Source organism: Etheostoma cragini, chromosome 12 (genome assembly GCF_013103735.1).
Source record: "Etheostoma cragini isolate CJK2018 chromosome 12, CSU_Ecrag_1.0, whole genome shotgun sequence".
Taxonomy (NCBI): Eukaryota; Metazoa; Chordata; class Actinopteri; order Perciformes; family Percidae; genus Etheostoma; species Etheostoma cragini.
The window spans coordinates 11,620,746-11,637,386 of NC_048418.1; the positions used below are offsets into that span (position 1 = coordinate 11,620,746).

At 44.7% G+C, this 16,641-nt stretch overlaps 1 protein-coding gene across 2 annotated transcripts in view; it reads left to right on the forward strand.

Moving 5' to 3' along the window:
- Positions 1 to 598: 598 nt before the first annotated feature.
- skila (SKI-like proto-oncogene a) overlaps positions 599 to 16,641 on the forward strand; it is a 26,693-nt gene continuing 10,650 nt past the window's right edge. The window contains exons 1-2 of one of the 2 annotated variants that reach the window (XM_034886703.1): positions 599 to 847; positions 3,162 to 4,430. In XM_034886703.1, the coding sequence (XP_034742594.1) occupies positions 3,309 to 4,430 (1,122 nt within the window). In that variant the 5' untranslated portion in view covers positions 599 to 847; positions 3,162 to 3,308. Of the gene's footprint in view, positions 848 to 882; positions 1,759 to 3,157; positions 4,431 to 16,641 lie in introns of those variants that run through there. The other variant, XM_034886704.1, reaches the window with a different exon arrangement.

Sequence of the window (16,641 nt, forward strand, 5' to 3'; positions counted from 1 at the left end):
GTTCAGATTTCATAAACTCCCATCATCACTAAAGGCACAATAGACTGGCTGAATGACCTCTTGACCTTTTGCAGAGGACAGGTCCATAAAAAGAGTGTGGGGGAGGTGTGGGAGACAAGTAACCCATTTGCCCAGTGAGTTTGTCCTCTCTTATCCTCTCATTTTTACAAAGTTGATGGAAAGCCATCAAGGAGGAAAGCCATCAAGAGAGATAAGGCTTTCTGTTATGCAATTTCATGCCAGGAAAGGCTATGTCAACAAAAGCGACCAACAACCTGATTTAATCCAAAGGCACATACAAATAAAAGAAGAATCTCTAAAATGATTAGATCTTACAGGGGATTCTACCTAAAAAATTAAATAAAAATATGAAGGGAGGTAAATCATGCTGAAAATGGAGATAAGAAAATAATTAAAGTTTAACAGTTTACAAATTAAATTTCCTCCTTAAAATAAGCTCTTTTTTTACTGAAATGAAACAAATGTGCAACAATTGAGCTACCGTACATAGGACCCAATTCTGGACCCTAAGGCCCTCCAAAAGTCCCCGAACCCCATTTGAGGCATCAGGCACTAACTGCCTATTGTTGACGTCTATCTCCAGCTCTCGGCTCACTGCTGGAGGAACAAAACTCCCCGTCTGCGCGAGACAAACGACGAGAGACACCCCCGCATAGTTTCCGTCAGCCGGGTGACGTCTCCGCCTCTCAGCTCGTGTGCAGAGTGACGTTGCGGGGCTGTAGTGGAGCCTCTGGCTGCATCTTGTTGACGGTCCGCCAGGCTTTTCCAGTATTGAGAAGACCCCGCGAGAGTGAGGACGACCGACACAGGCAGGGTTTTCAGGCAAGTGTTACTCGATAAAAAACAGATGGAGCTTTTAAATGAGTGTTTTTTAAACAGTGATGATTTGTCGATAGTGGATCTCAGCGTAGGATAAGTTTGAGTTTGAATTCCTGTATTCACCGAAGGATTATGGGCGAAGCTAACCCGGTTGCCTGCTGTATCGCTCTCTATCTAGGGGTTAGCCTGCTGTAGTGTTAGCGCTGTCGGTCCTCTCGGCTAGCCAGCGTTATCGCGTTGCTACTACTAGCTGTGTCGGACTAAAGTGCCTAAATATTCTATTGGATTATCCTACTCGGTCACTACACTCTCGGTGTGCTGGCTGACCAGTCTGATTGGTTTTCGCTCTCGTCACTGATGTGAACTGGGTTCAAATAGCTTGTCTGTGCTCTTGATAGCCCTGTTAGCCTGCTTCATAGCCCTCTATGCTGGTGAGACTGCTGGTATCTGACTACCTGTACCCGGGGTAAGGTTAAACCAGGGAGCTAACGTTAAGCTAGCTAGCGCAAAGTGTTGAGCCTTTTAAAGAGAAGATTTCCCAGTTGGTTTCCAGACAAATGCGCATATTTTTACGCTTTCACTTTTTCGTACATGTTTTGTGGTCAGGACATAATTATTTATGTTTTAAAATAATGTGACACAAAATGCGTAATATTGAATGTGTTTTAGCTTGTTTCAAGCGCTTTGGTATTTGGTGTATCGGAACAGGCACGTTGACGTTACCTGTGTGTTTAACGTTAACTCACGGGGAAAGCTGCGGTTGTAATCCCCGCCGTGCCCTCACCAAGTCGGTGTGTGTGTGTGTTTGTGTAACGCTGGCTCGAGGTGCCTTCCCAGACCAGACTGTAGACAGTGAATGTCATTATCAGCGCTGTCTGCATACCAGTGCCGTCGTGGCGAGCCAACAGGAGAGGCGAGGTACAGTTTGCAGACTAGAGAGAGGAGGAGGGGGGATAGCACGGGATGGAGCAGAGCATTTTTATACGCGTTGCCCTTGCAGCAGCAAAAAGGGTAACAGAAGTGGAGGTGACATTAAGAAATATTTCCTAATAACGTTAGCCAATGGCTGTTAGGTTGTTTAAAGACACCGCCGTTGTTTTTGACCGAAGCAATTTCGGATGTTGTGATTTCTGACATAAATTAACCGATCTGGGTGGAGGTTTTCGCAGTCAAACAGGAGTCCCGTGGAGGCTGGGGGGTAGAAGCTGCTACCTTCCCTTAGACATCATTTATTGTCCATTGATCTGATTTTGCTGTTTCGTTATCAATCGGCCCAAGGGGATATTTGCCATTAACAACGCCCACAAACATCAACCCGCTTCGGAATCCAGCTCGACGCATTCACCGCCGCTGCATTTCAGTCGGTGGAAAAAATGATGGGATGCTGACATTTGCAAAAGCAGCGGTCAATTAACCGAATGTGCGTTTTTGCCTTTTTCGACAAGCCCAAATCCCCAATTAGGGTAGATAAAATGAAATCCATTTTAGAGAACAAAAAAGCGCAAATACAGTAAATGTTGCATTTTCAAACTGAAGTGCATTCAGTCTGTCGTCTCTTGGTGTCATATTGCAGTAGTAGCCATTATCATCTAGATTGCGTTTTAAATTGGGGATACCAGCTAAGTGTTGTTTACCTTATTACAGTCAATTTAGTAAATCCGCAGTAAGCCTGAGAGTAAAAAGGGGAAACACCGCTTTCCATACTGCTGAATGTCAAGCTGTGAAAGGCGTGAAAGAAGGGGGCGACTGCTGTTAATGCTTTTATCAATTGTTTTTCATAGAGCTGATGGGGTCAGCGTGGGGTAAGCAGTACTAGCGGAAGACACAATATGGTTGGGAAGGGCACTTTCATTTGCTAAGTGAAATGTTTCGACCATTGTATCAGACTTAGATTAACAATGTAATGGGAAAGGGGCTGGGTGTTGGGGAACATCACTTGGATAGTTATGTCTGGTCAACTGGTTTTGCTTGTTAAAATTCTCACTTGGGGCTGGGAAGTTTGTTTCAACATCTTTGGTAAAAACCTAGATGCAAATATCCCCTGGGGTTCAATTACAAGGGCTGAGAAAGCCTTGTGTTTGTGTGAAGTAGGGTAATGGCCATTTGGTTTAGTGAGCAGCCATTGACCTCTTCAACCCCCACCTGGGACAGCGACCGTAAAACATTTTAAACTCTTATGTGGATAATTCATGCTAAGCAACCATTTTTTTGTGAGATCACTTTCAGTTTGTTTATTCATCTACAGGAAATAAATTGATTAGTTATATATTTTTTTGCTGCATTTCTGTTTTCTAAATACCTGTTTTTTCCTACTCAGGAAGTGGATAAGAACATAGAAAACTTCAGTCTCCATCATGCATGTGTCTAACTACCAGAAGATTTGTGTCATTTGAAAAGACTTCAGAAAAAGACTACAAATAGGGGAACTCAGTCAATAGACAGAAACAACAATAACCCAGTGCTTAGACATGGCCGGCACCCAGACCAGTTTGAAAACCCCTTTCAAAGACTTCACCTCATTCAAGGGCAACATGAAACGGCTGTATAGAGAGCGACTTGAAGACGCGCCCATTAAGAAGCGAGTCATGGCGGAGATCAACCTGAAGCGTCGCAGCTTGGATTCCTTCCCCAAAACTCCCAAGGTAAAGAGGGAGCAGATCGAGGATCTGTGCCATGACTCTGACATGGATGTGGAGGGCCGAGCTGAACTGCACATGGTGAGCTCTGCTAAAGCCCTGGACCTAAGCCCTGGGCTCAAACACACACTGGCCCAGTTCACCCTCAGTAGCCAGAGCTCCCTCGGGGGCCCAGCTGCCTTCTCAGCCCGAACCAGCCATGAGCATTCCCCGTCAGGCATGCCCCCCCTACCCTCCCCTCCTGTTCTGGGAGGGGGCCCTCTGCTGGTTCCCTGTGACAGCTCTACTGAACTCACCCACTCGCTGCTGGAAGGAGAGTCTATCTCCTGCTTCATCGTTGGGGGAGAGAAGCGGCTTTGCCTGCCCCAGGTGCTCAACTCCGTGCTCCGCGACTTCTCGCTGCAGCAGATAAACACCGTGTGCGACGAGCTTTACGTCTACTGCTCGCGTTGCGACGCTGAGCAGCTCCACATCCTCAAGGTGCTGGGCATTCTGCCGTTCAACGCACCTTCCTGTGGCCTCATTACACTGACGGATGCGCAGCGGTTGTGCAACGCTCTGCTGCGTCCCGGGGCAGCCTTGCCTGCCGACCCCAGTGGTAAGCTGTCGACCCAGGGCCTGCTGAAGGAGAGTGAAGCCAGTTTCCAGGTGGAGCACCAGTGTTTGGGGAAGTGCCATGGTCTCTTCGTGCCACAGTTCTACACCCAGCCTGAGGCGCCCTGCATCCAGTGCGTTGAGTGCCAGTTGCTCTTTTCACCACAGAAGTTTGTCATGCATTCACACAAGTCACCCGATAAGAGGACCTGCCACTGGGGCTTTGACTCAGCCAAGTGGCCCTGCTACCTGCAGCTTGCCAGGAAGTACCAAGGCATGCCTGAGGAGCCAAAGCTCAAGCAGCTCCTCAACGAGGTCAAAGAGAAGTTCCACTACCAGCTCAAGAGGTCGCTAGACAAAGTAAGTGCACTTCTGAATGATACCTGTGTCTTTGTTTGTTTGCATGCATTACCATGGCATTCATCATCATTCTGGTAAGGAAGCCAATTAAAAATCTTTTATTAAGTTGAATGGTTTTCTATAATCTGTGTATTCAGTGGGTTTTTCAAGACTACCTTCCAGCTGCTTTTTTCTTAAACGTGTGTTGACCTATTATGTGTTAAAGACACCTGAGACAGGTGGTGACATCTGTCTGATCAGGTCTGATCAGACAAGTAAGGCCAGCTGTCCACAGCTGAAGGGGGATGCATCATTTGCCCCCTTATGTTCCCTGGAGGTCACTGGGAATGTCACTGAACAAAAGGCCTACATAGGAGATTTAGGAAAGTCCTTCAACTCCTTTTATACAAAATGGTGTTAGCATTTAATTGTTGAACCTTTTTATCAAACTGTAAAATAAGACATTTTCTCGTTTGTCCCAGTTAATTGGAATTTGTATTTTTCAGCAAATTCCTACACAGTTTAAGAAAACGGTACTCAAATTAAGTCATTTTTGGATGGTTAGACAATATATGGCTTCTATTAGATAATTGATTAATAAATCCTGTCAAGAGTTGCTCAGCAACAAAGACAAAATACAGGTACATCATTAGTGACCCTTGTACCTCCAGGTAAACCTGAAAGTAAAATGGCATCATTGCATTCCCAGTAGTTATCACTGAAAGCCAGAATGCAGCAGAGTCTTCCAAATGATTTTGCCCATTCTCTTTTTTTATTCTGCTGTGTAAATCATGTCAATGCAGTTATCTAAACCACAAGGGCAGCAAGCCTGTTGAAAAGTCAGCATTCAGTGTGTGGTGGGGGTTGTGGGGGGAAGCTCTAGATTGTTTCCCTGCCATTGACTGGTTTATGTCTAATGACCTCCCTCTGACCACAGTGGACTGCCTTTTTTGTATTGCTTTATGGGTAAAGGTGGGTTTGTGTTTTTGCCTGTTTGGTGTGGTTTGTTAAAAAAAAATCCACAATTTTTTACCGGCAGGATTTAAATGTGTGATAGTAGTACAGCAGGCAGCAGGATAAGTGAGTGTAGAGTAGGCAGAGTGCAGTATGTATTCAGTGTGTGTGCGCATGTGAGTAAGCACATTTCTCGAACACACATTTGGTATTGTTGTTATTGTACCTTAGATGGGGAAATGCCTCGCTTTTTTTCTCTGTCTGTCTGGTTAACTTGGTGTCTGAACGTGCCGGAAATACTGTCTGCAGTCTCGTCTCGCGTCTCGATCGCATTCCTGTCTTGCCTCTTCCTAATTGTCCTCCTTCTCTTCCCCTGCCTTGGTTTAAGGTATGCCTCTTGGAAGACATTCTTATTAAAGGACATGGTATTTTAATGTTTTAATAAGAAACACAAATGCAAAAGCAGCATAAGGATACATGTACAAAAAACTATGGTTAAGGTAGATGATGAGTCCCACAATCTGCGGTGTGTGAGTTTTTATGTGTGAGATATTGCCTCTTTGTGTGTGCGTGTGTCTGTGTCTGTGTGTGATGAGCGGCTCACTGGAGGCTATTATGACGCATCTTCGTCTCACACTTTTCCAGTCTCACTGGAGCCTTTCTGTCTCACCACAGTTTTAGGTGCTGTCTTCTCTCACAGGGGTAATTTCTGAGTCAATTTTTTTCCCCTTTTCGTTGTTGTTGTTTCTTTTCTTTCTTTTTTATATCTTGCAGCTTATGAAAAGCAGTATTGACAAGATTTAAAATTCTGTTATTTGTGAGGGGTTGGCTTGATCAGAAATGGGAACTTTTAAAAGTGAAACTTCAGCTACCTTTGTGTTGGCAGAGAAACACAAAGTGACAAAGTGCCAAAATCCTGGAAAGGCAGTTGCCTGTGAGTCTACAGGAATCAGGTGACTTTAGCATTAAAAGAGGATGCCACTCCACACCCCCACACTTAAAGGGGATGCATGGGTGTGCGAAAGGTCATTGGCCATCGAACGGGGTGACCTGTGTGTGTCTGTGTGTCTGTGTCTGAACAGGAAGTGAGGCAGACGGACATGTCTCTCACCCTGAACATCCTCCAGGCTCTCTGTGTCCAGCCGCCTCTGCTTCACTGGCTGTGTGACTCATACTTTCCACATCCCAGTGGATGGTAGTGGAAGTCCAGCCAGGCAGCTTATAGTCTGACATACTTTTTGGAAAGATGGTTTGCCTCGGTATGTTGGTCTAACCCCGACTGCAGACCCTTTTCCTGATGGGCCTTATTTACACACAGTGTCAATGTGCACATTTACAAGCAGTTCCTAGTTTTACCAGAGAGCTCTGAATCCTCTAAAAGAGAAGAGACACAAACAAGGGAGCTTTCTGGAAGTTTTTTTCCCCACCTTGTCCAATGGCTAATGGTCCTACATCCTGTTAGGAGTGTTTGGTTAGAGAATGTGCAGTTAAAAACTCCAGGGCTTGCTCTGTATAAACGCCGCTTTGTGCCTCAAGGCACTGCTACCCTGTCTACTGATCCCTGCTGTGTAAATAGAGTTTGCTAGACAGACGCCACCAATAGACAGCAACAAGCTTAAAAGTTACTTTAGTGTCTGACAGACAATGAGTTTATGTTGCCTTCGGGGGATCTGATGGACACTTGTACTTTCCACTGAGACAATATCATGTGTCGTCACATTTATTGGGTGATTAGTTTTATCTCATAAGACAGGAAATAACAGACATTACAATTGATGATCATCATTTTGTTTATTTTGGCTGTGTGTTTACATGGCATGTCATCAGGCATGCATTGTATTACATATACATCTAAATGACAAAATCTCCAGTAGTAGTTGGTATTAGGTCAAGTCATATTTCGAAGTCACAAAGGTAATTTTTGTTCAACTTTTCTTAGTTTGTATATCTAAAGCAGAAAGAAATGTGCTGTTTTGAAATAAGAAAACATTATGACATGATATTTTAGACATATTTTCCTCCACCCTAGCAAGCATAACCCCAAGAGCATAGTGAACATAGCTGTCTGTTGCTTATTTCCCTCAGCCTTGTTTGTGGCGTTGTGTTGGCCCTGAGTCAGAAGTGTCAGACGAAGAGAACAGCCTTTCTGTGTCTGTCTCGCTGGCTGGGCGGACACAATGACTGTGGCACAGACGGCAGACAGCTGCATCTCTCTGGCTTCCTCTATTTGCTATTTGGAAACCAGTGACTTCATTACCGCAGACCATTGCAGCTGCACTCTCTGGCTGTCTCCTGGGCGGCCTGCTCTGTCTGTCTGTCTGCTTGTCAGTCATTCTCTTGGGCATCTAATTAGATTTTGGCAGGCATGCTAATCGCTCACTGGGCGGCCTTTGCTATATTTATCTTCTTCCTCTACCTCCATCATGATTTTAATCTATGATCTGCCTTCTTCTCTTTGGTTCATCTTGACTTATGGCCTTCAGTGTGCTCCTCAATCTGCCATCCTTCAACCACCATAATCCCTTTTCTTCTAACCCAGACGGTTGTGCTGTTGCCCACATGTGGCTGTAAATAGTCAACACCCCCTGCCCCAACCATTGGACAGTAACAAAATAAGCAGCCAAATGACCCGATAAGTTGATCAATACATAAGCAATAAGAACACTTGTGTGCGTCTGCAAGGCGAATGAGAGGAAAGCCAATGGCTATTGATTGGGTCTCCGATCTTGATGGATGTTGGGTGACACGGACACTGAGTAGAGGAGACGATGGACCAAGAGGTAGGCAGGAGGAAACGGAGGAAGAGTGAAATGAGGAGACTCGGTTACAGGGGCCGCAGCTGGTGTTGCATAACTTTCAGTCCAAATTAACCTCACCTCTGCTTCTGTTGTTGCCTGCCTTCAGTTTTTGCAACTCACAGACTGCCAGACGGAAGTAGCGTCACACAGACACAAAAAGGTTGTCTGTGGTCAGAAAACACACCACCGCTGGGTGAGGTACTTGAGTAAATGTGGTAAGGGAAGAGAAGTAAAGACTATGAGACAATACAGATGAGAGGGCAAGGCCAAGATAGGTGGGTCTGGCTGTGCTACGCTTAGGTTGTGTTCCATGAAACAGGCCGTGTCCACAGCCATTAGGTCGTTCTAGGGAGCTCGGGCCCCAACTCTTCCTTTCACGAGTTGAAAATTAACCTCTTCAAGACCTGAGCTGAACCATGAATCTAGCCTTGAACAGCCCTCTCGCTTAGCCAATCACATGCCGGTAAGCTTGCATTTCCCCAGCACCAACTCTTTCCTTTGCCCCCCACCCCACCAAAGACACCCATACATATAGTTCCATGTCTGTTTGTGCATTTTCCAGAGAATAATTATCCACTTTTACTGAACACAGAGCCACTTCTTTGAACGCCAGCCCAGAGTAACCTACAGTCCATCACGCCTGTATGTAGTTTGGTGTGGGTGGCTGCCAGTGTCCCCACTATACAACAGGCTGTGCCTTGGCTAGTGTTTGCTGCCCGTTGTAAAGGGCTAAATGGGGCCCAGCAAGGTAGGAGGAGCTGAGCCGAGGGGCCTCTGGTATGTCACCATCAGGTCAGTGCCAGTATCAAAGCTCCATAACAGCATTGCAGCTCACTGGAAGAATGCCAAAGTCAGGCCTTTTCTCAAATACAGAAGAATCTAATCAAGTTTGGAAAGTGGTCACAGGCCTTAGCCAAAGTTTAATTCACCTCTTAGATTTGTTGTGCACTCGCTCCCAGCTTATCCTGGGAAATACAACCCCACATTTGCCATTAGTTTGCTGGTAGTCCTTTTTCACCCCAGCTGCAGCTTATGTTTGACTATTTCCTTTGGACTCATTTCCCACCTCACTACCAGAAGAAGTAGTAGATAATGCGCTGCTGTAAGACTGATTTGAACTTGCTACAGCAGCAGGCAGCAGAGCTAGTTAGTCCTAATACAGTGTAGCCGTGCCACATCTGCCAACAGTCTCATAGACTAAATAAACTAGCTAAGCCCCTCCCAGCCAAATGTCCCATGGGCTGGACTGACTGCCTATTTGCATGTTCACTGTGTTGTGGCTCTCCCCCCTCCGGGTGTCAGACCAGTTTGTTGCCTCTCAGGAAAACGAGAGAGTGAAAGAGGGGACTGTAATGGGCTGTGAGTTCAAACAAGACTGTAAGAAACGAAAGGGCCTTGGATCGCAACAAGTCTGATATGCTTGCCTGGGTTGTTTTGCGTGAGACCGGAATAATGAGGAGTCTTAATTAATCAATGTGTTGATGAGAAGATTAATTGTCCCCTGTCTGGTCTCCCTGGTAGTGAGTCAGACAAGCAGGTTGTGTGTATGTTGGGGGCAGGGAGTCGGATGCAAGGGAGGTAACTGTAAAAGGGTTGTGAGAGACTGCCAGCATGTGCATTTAGTGAGCAAGTAGAGAGATTGCGTTTGCATTTGAAAGGCTCTTCTGTGCCGCCTTCCCGGTAGGGAATGGTGATTAATGAAGATGTAAATTGACAGACCCAGCAATGGAGCTTAGCATAGGAGCACCTCACAGCAGACACGCAAACACACCATGTAGGTACTTAGACTGCCTCTCTCGTAATATTTCCTACAACCCCAAACTCCCAGACAGGGGAAATAACACTGGATATCAAAGGCGTGCCATGAGTCCCGCTGGGCTGCCACTCTGTACATCCACAACACATTAAGCCCAACCACTACACTGATGAATTATGTATGTTGCAAACGCAAAGAGATAAGGGGAAACCGTCAGCCTTTAAACGATTAAAATAATCCCCAACACTCCACTTTGCCACTAAGTTATTTGCGTGTTTGATAATGTCTCCTTATTTTCATATGGAAGTTATTCTGCATGCGTTGTTTATATAGGTGTCCATGTTTTTTTATCAGCATCCCCCATGTGCGTAATTGCACACAACAATGGCAGCCGTGTTAAGTGCTCCTGTGGCGCATTTTTTGGCCTTCAGCCTACACACCAGATAAAAGCAGATAGCACAGCAAACCACTGTGAGATGCAAACTTGCCAAGCTTGGATAGGTGATTACTTGCCCTGAGTCTTTAATTCTTTTCATTTTGTAGCCTCACCTTTGCTCCACTTACATCAAACACCATCCAACTGTTTCTTTTCCTTCCACTGCTGGCAGCCTCTGTACCCTGTAAATCGTTATCTCACCAGGGGCCTGACTGATGTTGCTCAGGTCAAGGCTGTTAAGTTAGCAACTGGAAAACAGACTGCATTAGGGAAGGTAAAACAAGCGACATTGTGTGGCCTGCAGTGATGCCACTCATTGGAATCATCAATCTCTCTGATATTTCTTAACATACAGTCTTCTTTGCCTCATACCCCTTAAGGGTATGTTCCAGATCATCTAGATGCTGTGGAGGTTTCTTTCTGGATCCTCAACAGCCACACATGCGCCACTTTATAGAGTAAACAAAGTAGTAGACAATCCTCAAGGTTGTTGACCTTCAGATGCAATTAGTTACCTAACCACTTTCATAAAATGTATATTGTGTGTTTTTTTTGCTTGATATACTGCAGTTATATTAGAGATTGCATGTGTTGCAACTGGAAAGTGTACTTCAGCATAGTCCATCTTGATTGTCCCCAAGCAACAGAGTGGTGTTTGTCTTTTTTTTTTTTCCTGGCTTTGCTGTTGCTTCTATTAAAGCTGCAGGAGCGACTTGGCCCGCACAGTGCCCTATAGCCCGTTATTTCATCCGTTTGAAGAGTGAAGCAGTGCCTTCTGTTTTACAGTCTGGCTACGTTTAACTTGTTCCTATGAGAAGTTCATTTTGTTATGCCAAACATTTTCTTTGTCATGACCTTCTGAATTTACCATCATGCATCATCCCGATCCCAGATGAGGCCATATGTACAGTAGTTTTTCAGAAGACTAATCTAGCCAAATGATGGTTCATTTTGGCGAGTTGCCTTTTTTGACAGCTGATTTGCCAGACAAGCAAGCAGCCTTGGTTACAGGTGAAAATTGTAATCAAAAACTAAAACTCTTTGTCCTTCTCTGTCATCAGAGGTGAATTACAGAAAGCCAGGCTGCGACTTGACCCTGACATGTCCATATGATGACATCTCATTCACTCATTATTAGAGTGATGACACATGCAAATACACAAAGTAGCACGGGATGCTGTGCAGATGACACCGTCCTCAGTTCATGATTAAAGGTTAAACACAGACGGACACACACACACACACACACACACACACACACACACTTCTTCCCTTCACCACGCCAACCCTATCCTGCAGCGTGAGTCATGGTGCTCCATCAGTGCTGCGGTTTGCTCTCTACTCATCTACTCATCAGCGTCACTGTGGCACCAGGACAAAGATTTATCACCGTCCCGGTCTTTCACACAGTCTGTCTGATCTACGCCCAGGTGTGTTCACTTAGTGCTCTGACTAAACGGTATTGCCATTTACCAAACCCAACTGTGCTTTTCTTGGGCTGTTGTCAAGCCTGCCTCAGACAGTGACTGTTCTAGAGGAAAGAAGTCTGGTGATCAAGTGTGTGTGCATGAGTTAACCTGTCATATGTATTGGTGCATTAATATCAGTTAAGGCAGGATGGCCATATCAAGGTAGATTTCTTTTTGGTTTGGAGTTTGTCTTTAATAGTTCAGATTTTGTCAGTATGGCTGGGCAATATATCAGAGTATTCCACCTTAGAGCGGAGCGGCTTTCTGTGCTAAGGAAGAAGTAAACGATTGATATATGGCCGCATAGTAGGGCCAGTTAAGACGAGTTTTAGCCCCGGCCAACTCAAAATCTACTTTAACTTTGAAGCCTGTGAGTTGTTTTTAGAGATTTAGCACAATAATTAAGAGTTTTTATTTCCACTTTTTACTAAGAGACCATAGCATATTATATTGTCTGATTGTTTTAAGACTAGTCTTAAATGGCTATCAGGCCAAATTATGATGAGGTCATTGTTATTGTTGAGGAAATTAAAGTACATTAAGCTACTAAATGGCTATTTGAAGCAGGCGTCAGCATGTATTTGGAGGCATTTTAGTAGATTCTCTGTCATTTATTGCAAAGACAGAGGGTTGGGCAGTGTCTCCATTTTGTGTTTTCTCTCTGAAGTGATAGCAGTGCATTGCTGGCTTGCTGACAACTCTGTCGGCTTTCAGTCTGCATAGCAACGCTCGTCCTCTCCTCTCTCACTCCCCTCAGTCTCCGTGCGTGCGTGTGTGCGCACGCCTAATGGCGGATTTGAACCAGTAACCTACCTCCAAACAGAGTCCCATGACAGCAAGCTCTTCTAGAGACTTTGTGTCGTTTAAAGAGATAGTAAAACACACACATGTACTGGCCCAGATGAAGCTCAAATGATCAGTAGAGTCATCTGCAGACGAGGCAAGAGCCCACTGGCCTCATTCTCAGTCAGTGTGTTTTCTTGGGAGAAGTGTGTCTTGCTTGTGTCCGTATGCGTATTTGTGCACAGTGGTTGCTTGCAGTAAACCACGTCATCCTCCCACACTGCTGTTTGTTTGACGGGATGTCTGTTTACTCGTGTGCGTCTCCTGGCCTGGTTGACTCACATAGGTGAGCCCCGACAGCTTTGGTAATTAACGCTCAGGGGGGCAATGGGGAATGAAAGTGGAGCACACGCGCACACTGAGCTGCTGCGCTAAAGACGGTGCAGCTAGAATGCGCACGGGTGATTTTGAGATGCCCTTCAGTGATTCAAACATTTCCTTGTGCATATGTGTGCATGTAGATTTTTATTGGACACATTTTGATACAGGACTGTAATGCTTCATGTCAAACCTATGGACATAAACTGAGAGACTTTGGGTTAGATATATGCATTTGAAGAGTCAAAGCTATCATGCCCTCTGCTATTGCTTTAAATGTGAAATGAACTGGTACGAACAAGAAAATGCACCTTTCAGTTTTTCAGAGTAAACAGGAAATTTCAGATATAATTAATCTGTTAACTTGCATGCTGTGGGTTGTTTACAGGGCTGAAACGCATTTGCTTTCACATAAAACTACATGATTATGGCTGAAATGATGTCATGCGTCGTTTTTTACAACTATTAATCATAGCACTTAGGTGAGAGTGACATCATTTCTTTGTACAGGACGTCTTTCTTCCGATGCAATGTCTAGACTGCACTTCAGTAATGTTAAAGCAAAGTAATCAACCAATGGTCTCTTTAATAGTTACGCCAACTAGATGCATAATTTTACTCAAGCCATATTTAGCATTTTAAAATGAAGTTAAGTGAAAATAGCCTGGCTTGATCAAATGTAACATGATTTTGTATAGTATTGTTTCTTTGTAGAACTAAAATAATTGGTTGATTAATTGATCTACAGAATTTTATTTTTTAAGCAACAATACAGAAGAATTCATCCATGTAATCAAATTTGGATATTTACTGCTTTATTTAGTCTTCTATGATAGTATGTTGACTATTTTTGGATTGTGTGTGACGTGGGGGTTAGCTTGGCCTGCCTAGTGTATTCCAGTCAGACAATTTGCCCATTCATGAGGTAACATTATTACAACCCTCCTCGCGTAATGCTGTGAATATAGACTGGGAGCCGCCACATGGGATATGACTGTGAAACATGAGAAATGAAGGAGGTAGAGTGAAAAGGGAGGGAGGGAGAGAAGCAGGGAGATGAATAGAAAAATTGATTGAAAGAGCTTAAAGAGACTGCTTTTATGTGAAGGATCACAGTTAAATACTCTAGCTGTACAGTTGTAACTGAAACTTCTTTCTGTTGTAAAGCAGTAGGTGGACGGAGATTCCTCACAATCACTTTCATAATGTAATCATTTCCCATAGACTCCCATCAACTGTTTGTCCATTGGCTGTGGTGTATGGATTGTAAAATGGCTGACTGTAACTGGAGGAAGGAGCTCAACACGTTGGCAGGGAGGGGAAGGCTGTGTGATAACAGTCTAGACGTGTGTGTGTGTGTGTGTGTGTGTGTGTGTGTGTGTGTGTGTGTGTGTGTGTGTGTGTGTGTGTGTGTGTGTGTGTGTGTGTGTGTGTGTGTGTGTGTGTGTGTGTGTGTGTGTGTGTGTGTGTGTGTGCGCTAGTCTGGCTGATGCTTATCAGTGTGCTTGTCTGGCTCTGTTCCGTTTCTCTTTGTGTTTGGAAAGAGGGAGGAACAGGTGTGTGTGTGTGTCTGGGGGAAGGCACAGACAGTCACATGTTGGCTGTTTGCCTGTCCTTTTATCTTTCCTGTATTTCTCTGCCACCGGTTTGTCTGAAGGCCTTTTTACAGTAGCCGAGCTGGCGTGCGCAAATGGGACGTCATGAGAGCTCTGTAACTATTTCTACTCACGCGTGGTGGTCGCGACACTAGTTTCAGTCTTCTCATGAACAGAGTTGGCGCTAATGAGCAAAGGCTACTGGCTACTATTTCTAAGATAAGATAAGATAATTTGTTTATTAGTCCCCTATGGGGAAATTACTGCACTACACTCTGTGTACACACTTTTTGTTAGTACTCACACACAGGCCTGAAATACACACACGCTCAGGACCTATACATGCACTATACATGGAGAGATGTCAGAGTGAGTGGGCTGCCAGCTGAACCAGCGCCCTGAGCGGTCGGGGGGGTACGGTGCCTTGCTCAAGGGCACCTGACAGTGCCCAGGAGGTGAACTGGCATCTCTCCAGCCACCAATCCACGCTCCCAACTTTTTGGGTCCATATGGGGACTTGAACCAGTGACCCTCCGGTTCCCAACCCAACTCCCTATGGACTGAGCTACTGCCACCCCAAGTGGAACTAGAAAAAGAAGAAAAAGTTCAACAACGGCAGAAATGGTAGCACCATTGACGTCAATGCTTTGATTTGTTTCAATGACCTACTTCGTTGGGTCAAGCCTTTCATTCACCATGAAAGAACTTTTCTAAACGTAGTCAGTCTGAGAGTCAGGGCATCCCGTTGTCCGCTAACTCGTCCATGCTTCCTGTTTTCGCTTTGTTGCACGCCGATGAAAAAAAAAATAGACTGGGTGCTCAAAATCCAGGCGGATGCTCGAAATCCTGGCGGGCCAGCGAGATCTACGTTAATTTGACGTTACATTGGCGCCCGCAGCCTCTGGTGAGGCTAGCATACCGACGCTTAACTGTCCACCTGTCAGACCTGTTCCCATCTGTGCCCTGCTCTAATTTAATACCGTTTTAACTCTTTCTCCAAGGCTAAAGTAAATGACAAATAAGTTGAATTAAAAAAATATATATATATATCTATATATATATATAGATATATATATATCATATTTTTCTTCTTTTGAGCATTAAGTGAGGAGAGAGATTATTTTATACATCTGATCTTTTTCACAGGCAAAAGGCTATGCGCAATGTAGATTACTGTTTGGGGAAACTTTGAGGATAAAGTGGTGTTAAAAGTAGGGTCACATATTAGTTTTTGGGACACACGTTTAGATATGATTGGTGCTTTGATATGTTGTTGGGTTTTGGCAAGGAAGTATATAAATATCTACACACTGTATCTGTAGCTTGATCTTTGACACAGTCGATGACTGCAGCAGAACAGGATGTGGTCTAGAAACAGACAGGGCGTGCCTGACTGTCTGTGTATGTGAGTGTTCCTCCTTTCCTCCCTTACTGTCTAAGTCCGAATGAAAAGGCACCCAAATAAAGGCAGTTTACTTCCTCCTGAGAGGAAAAAAGAGAATGAGCTGCTCTACCCGTCCTCCTCATCTCCCCCCCCCCCCCCCTCCTCACCCCCTCCTGAATGCCAGGCTCATGAATGGCTCAGAGGGGGAGGAGGAAAAGGGAGGGAGGGTGGGTGTTACAGTTCTGTTTCGGTCCCATGAGCGAGATTGTGATGTTCGCCTGGGGTTTGTTTTAGTTTTCGTACCCAACCACTGATGCCCCGGTTTCAACAGATGTGAAAACAAGTGGGCCCAACAGTGTTTATGTTTTAGGGCAAAAAAGAGATTTATAAAGATTTTTATTAACGCACGCAAAAACACATACACACGGCCTGCCGCTCCGAGGTGAAAGGTTGGACCAAGGCGTGCACACTTTTTATTGTGCCCTAGATAAGATTTGCCATTAGGCTTGTTTCGACCGGTTCCGTTTGTGTGCTATATCCTTTGAGTTTTACATTTGAATCATTTCAGTAGCATATTCTCTAAAGAAACAACTCATGCCACCAGCTAAAAAAAGGAACATACTAAGTTGATTAATTAAGTAATAAAGTAAAACTAAAGTTATTATATCTTCCAAATGTT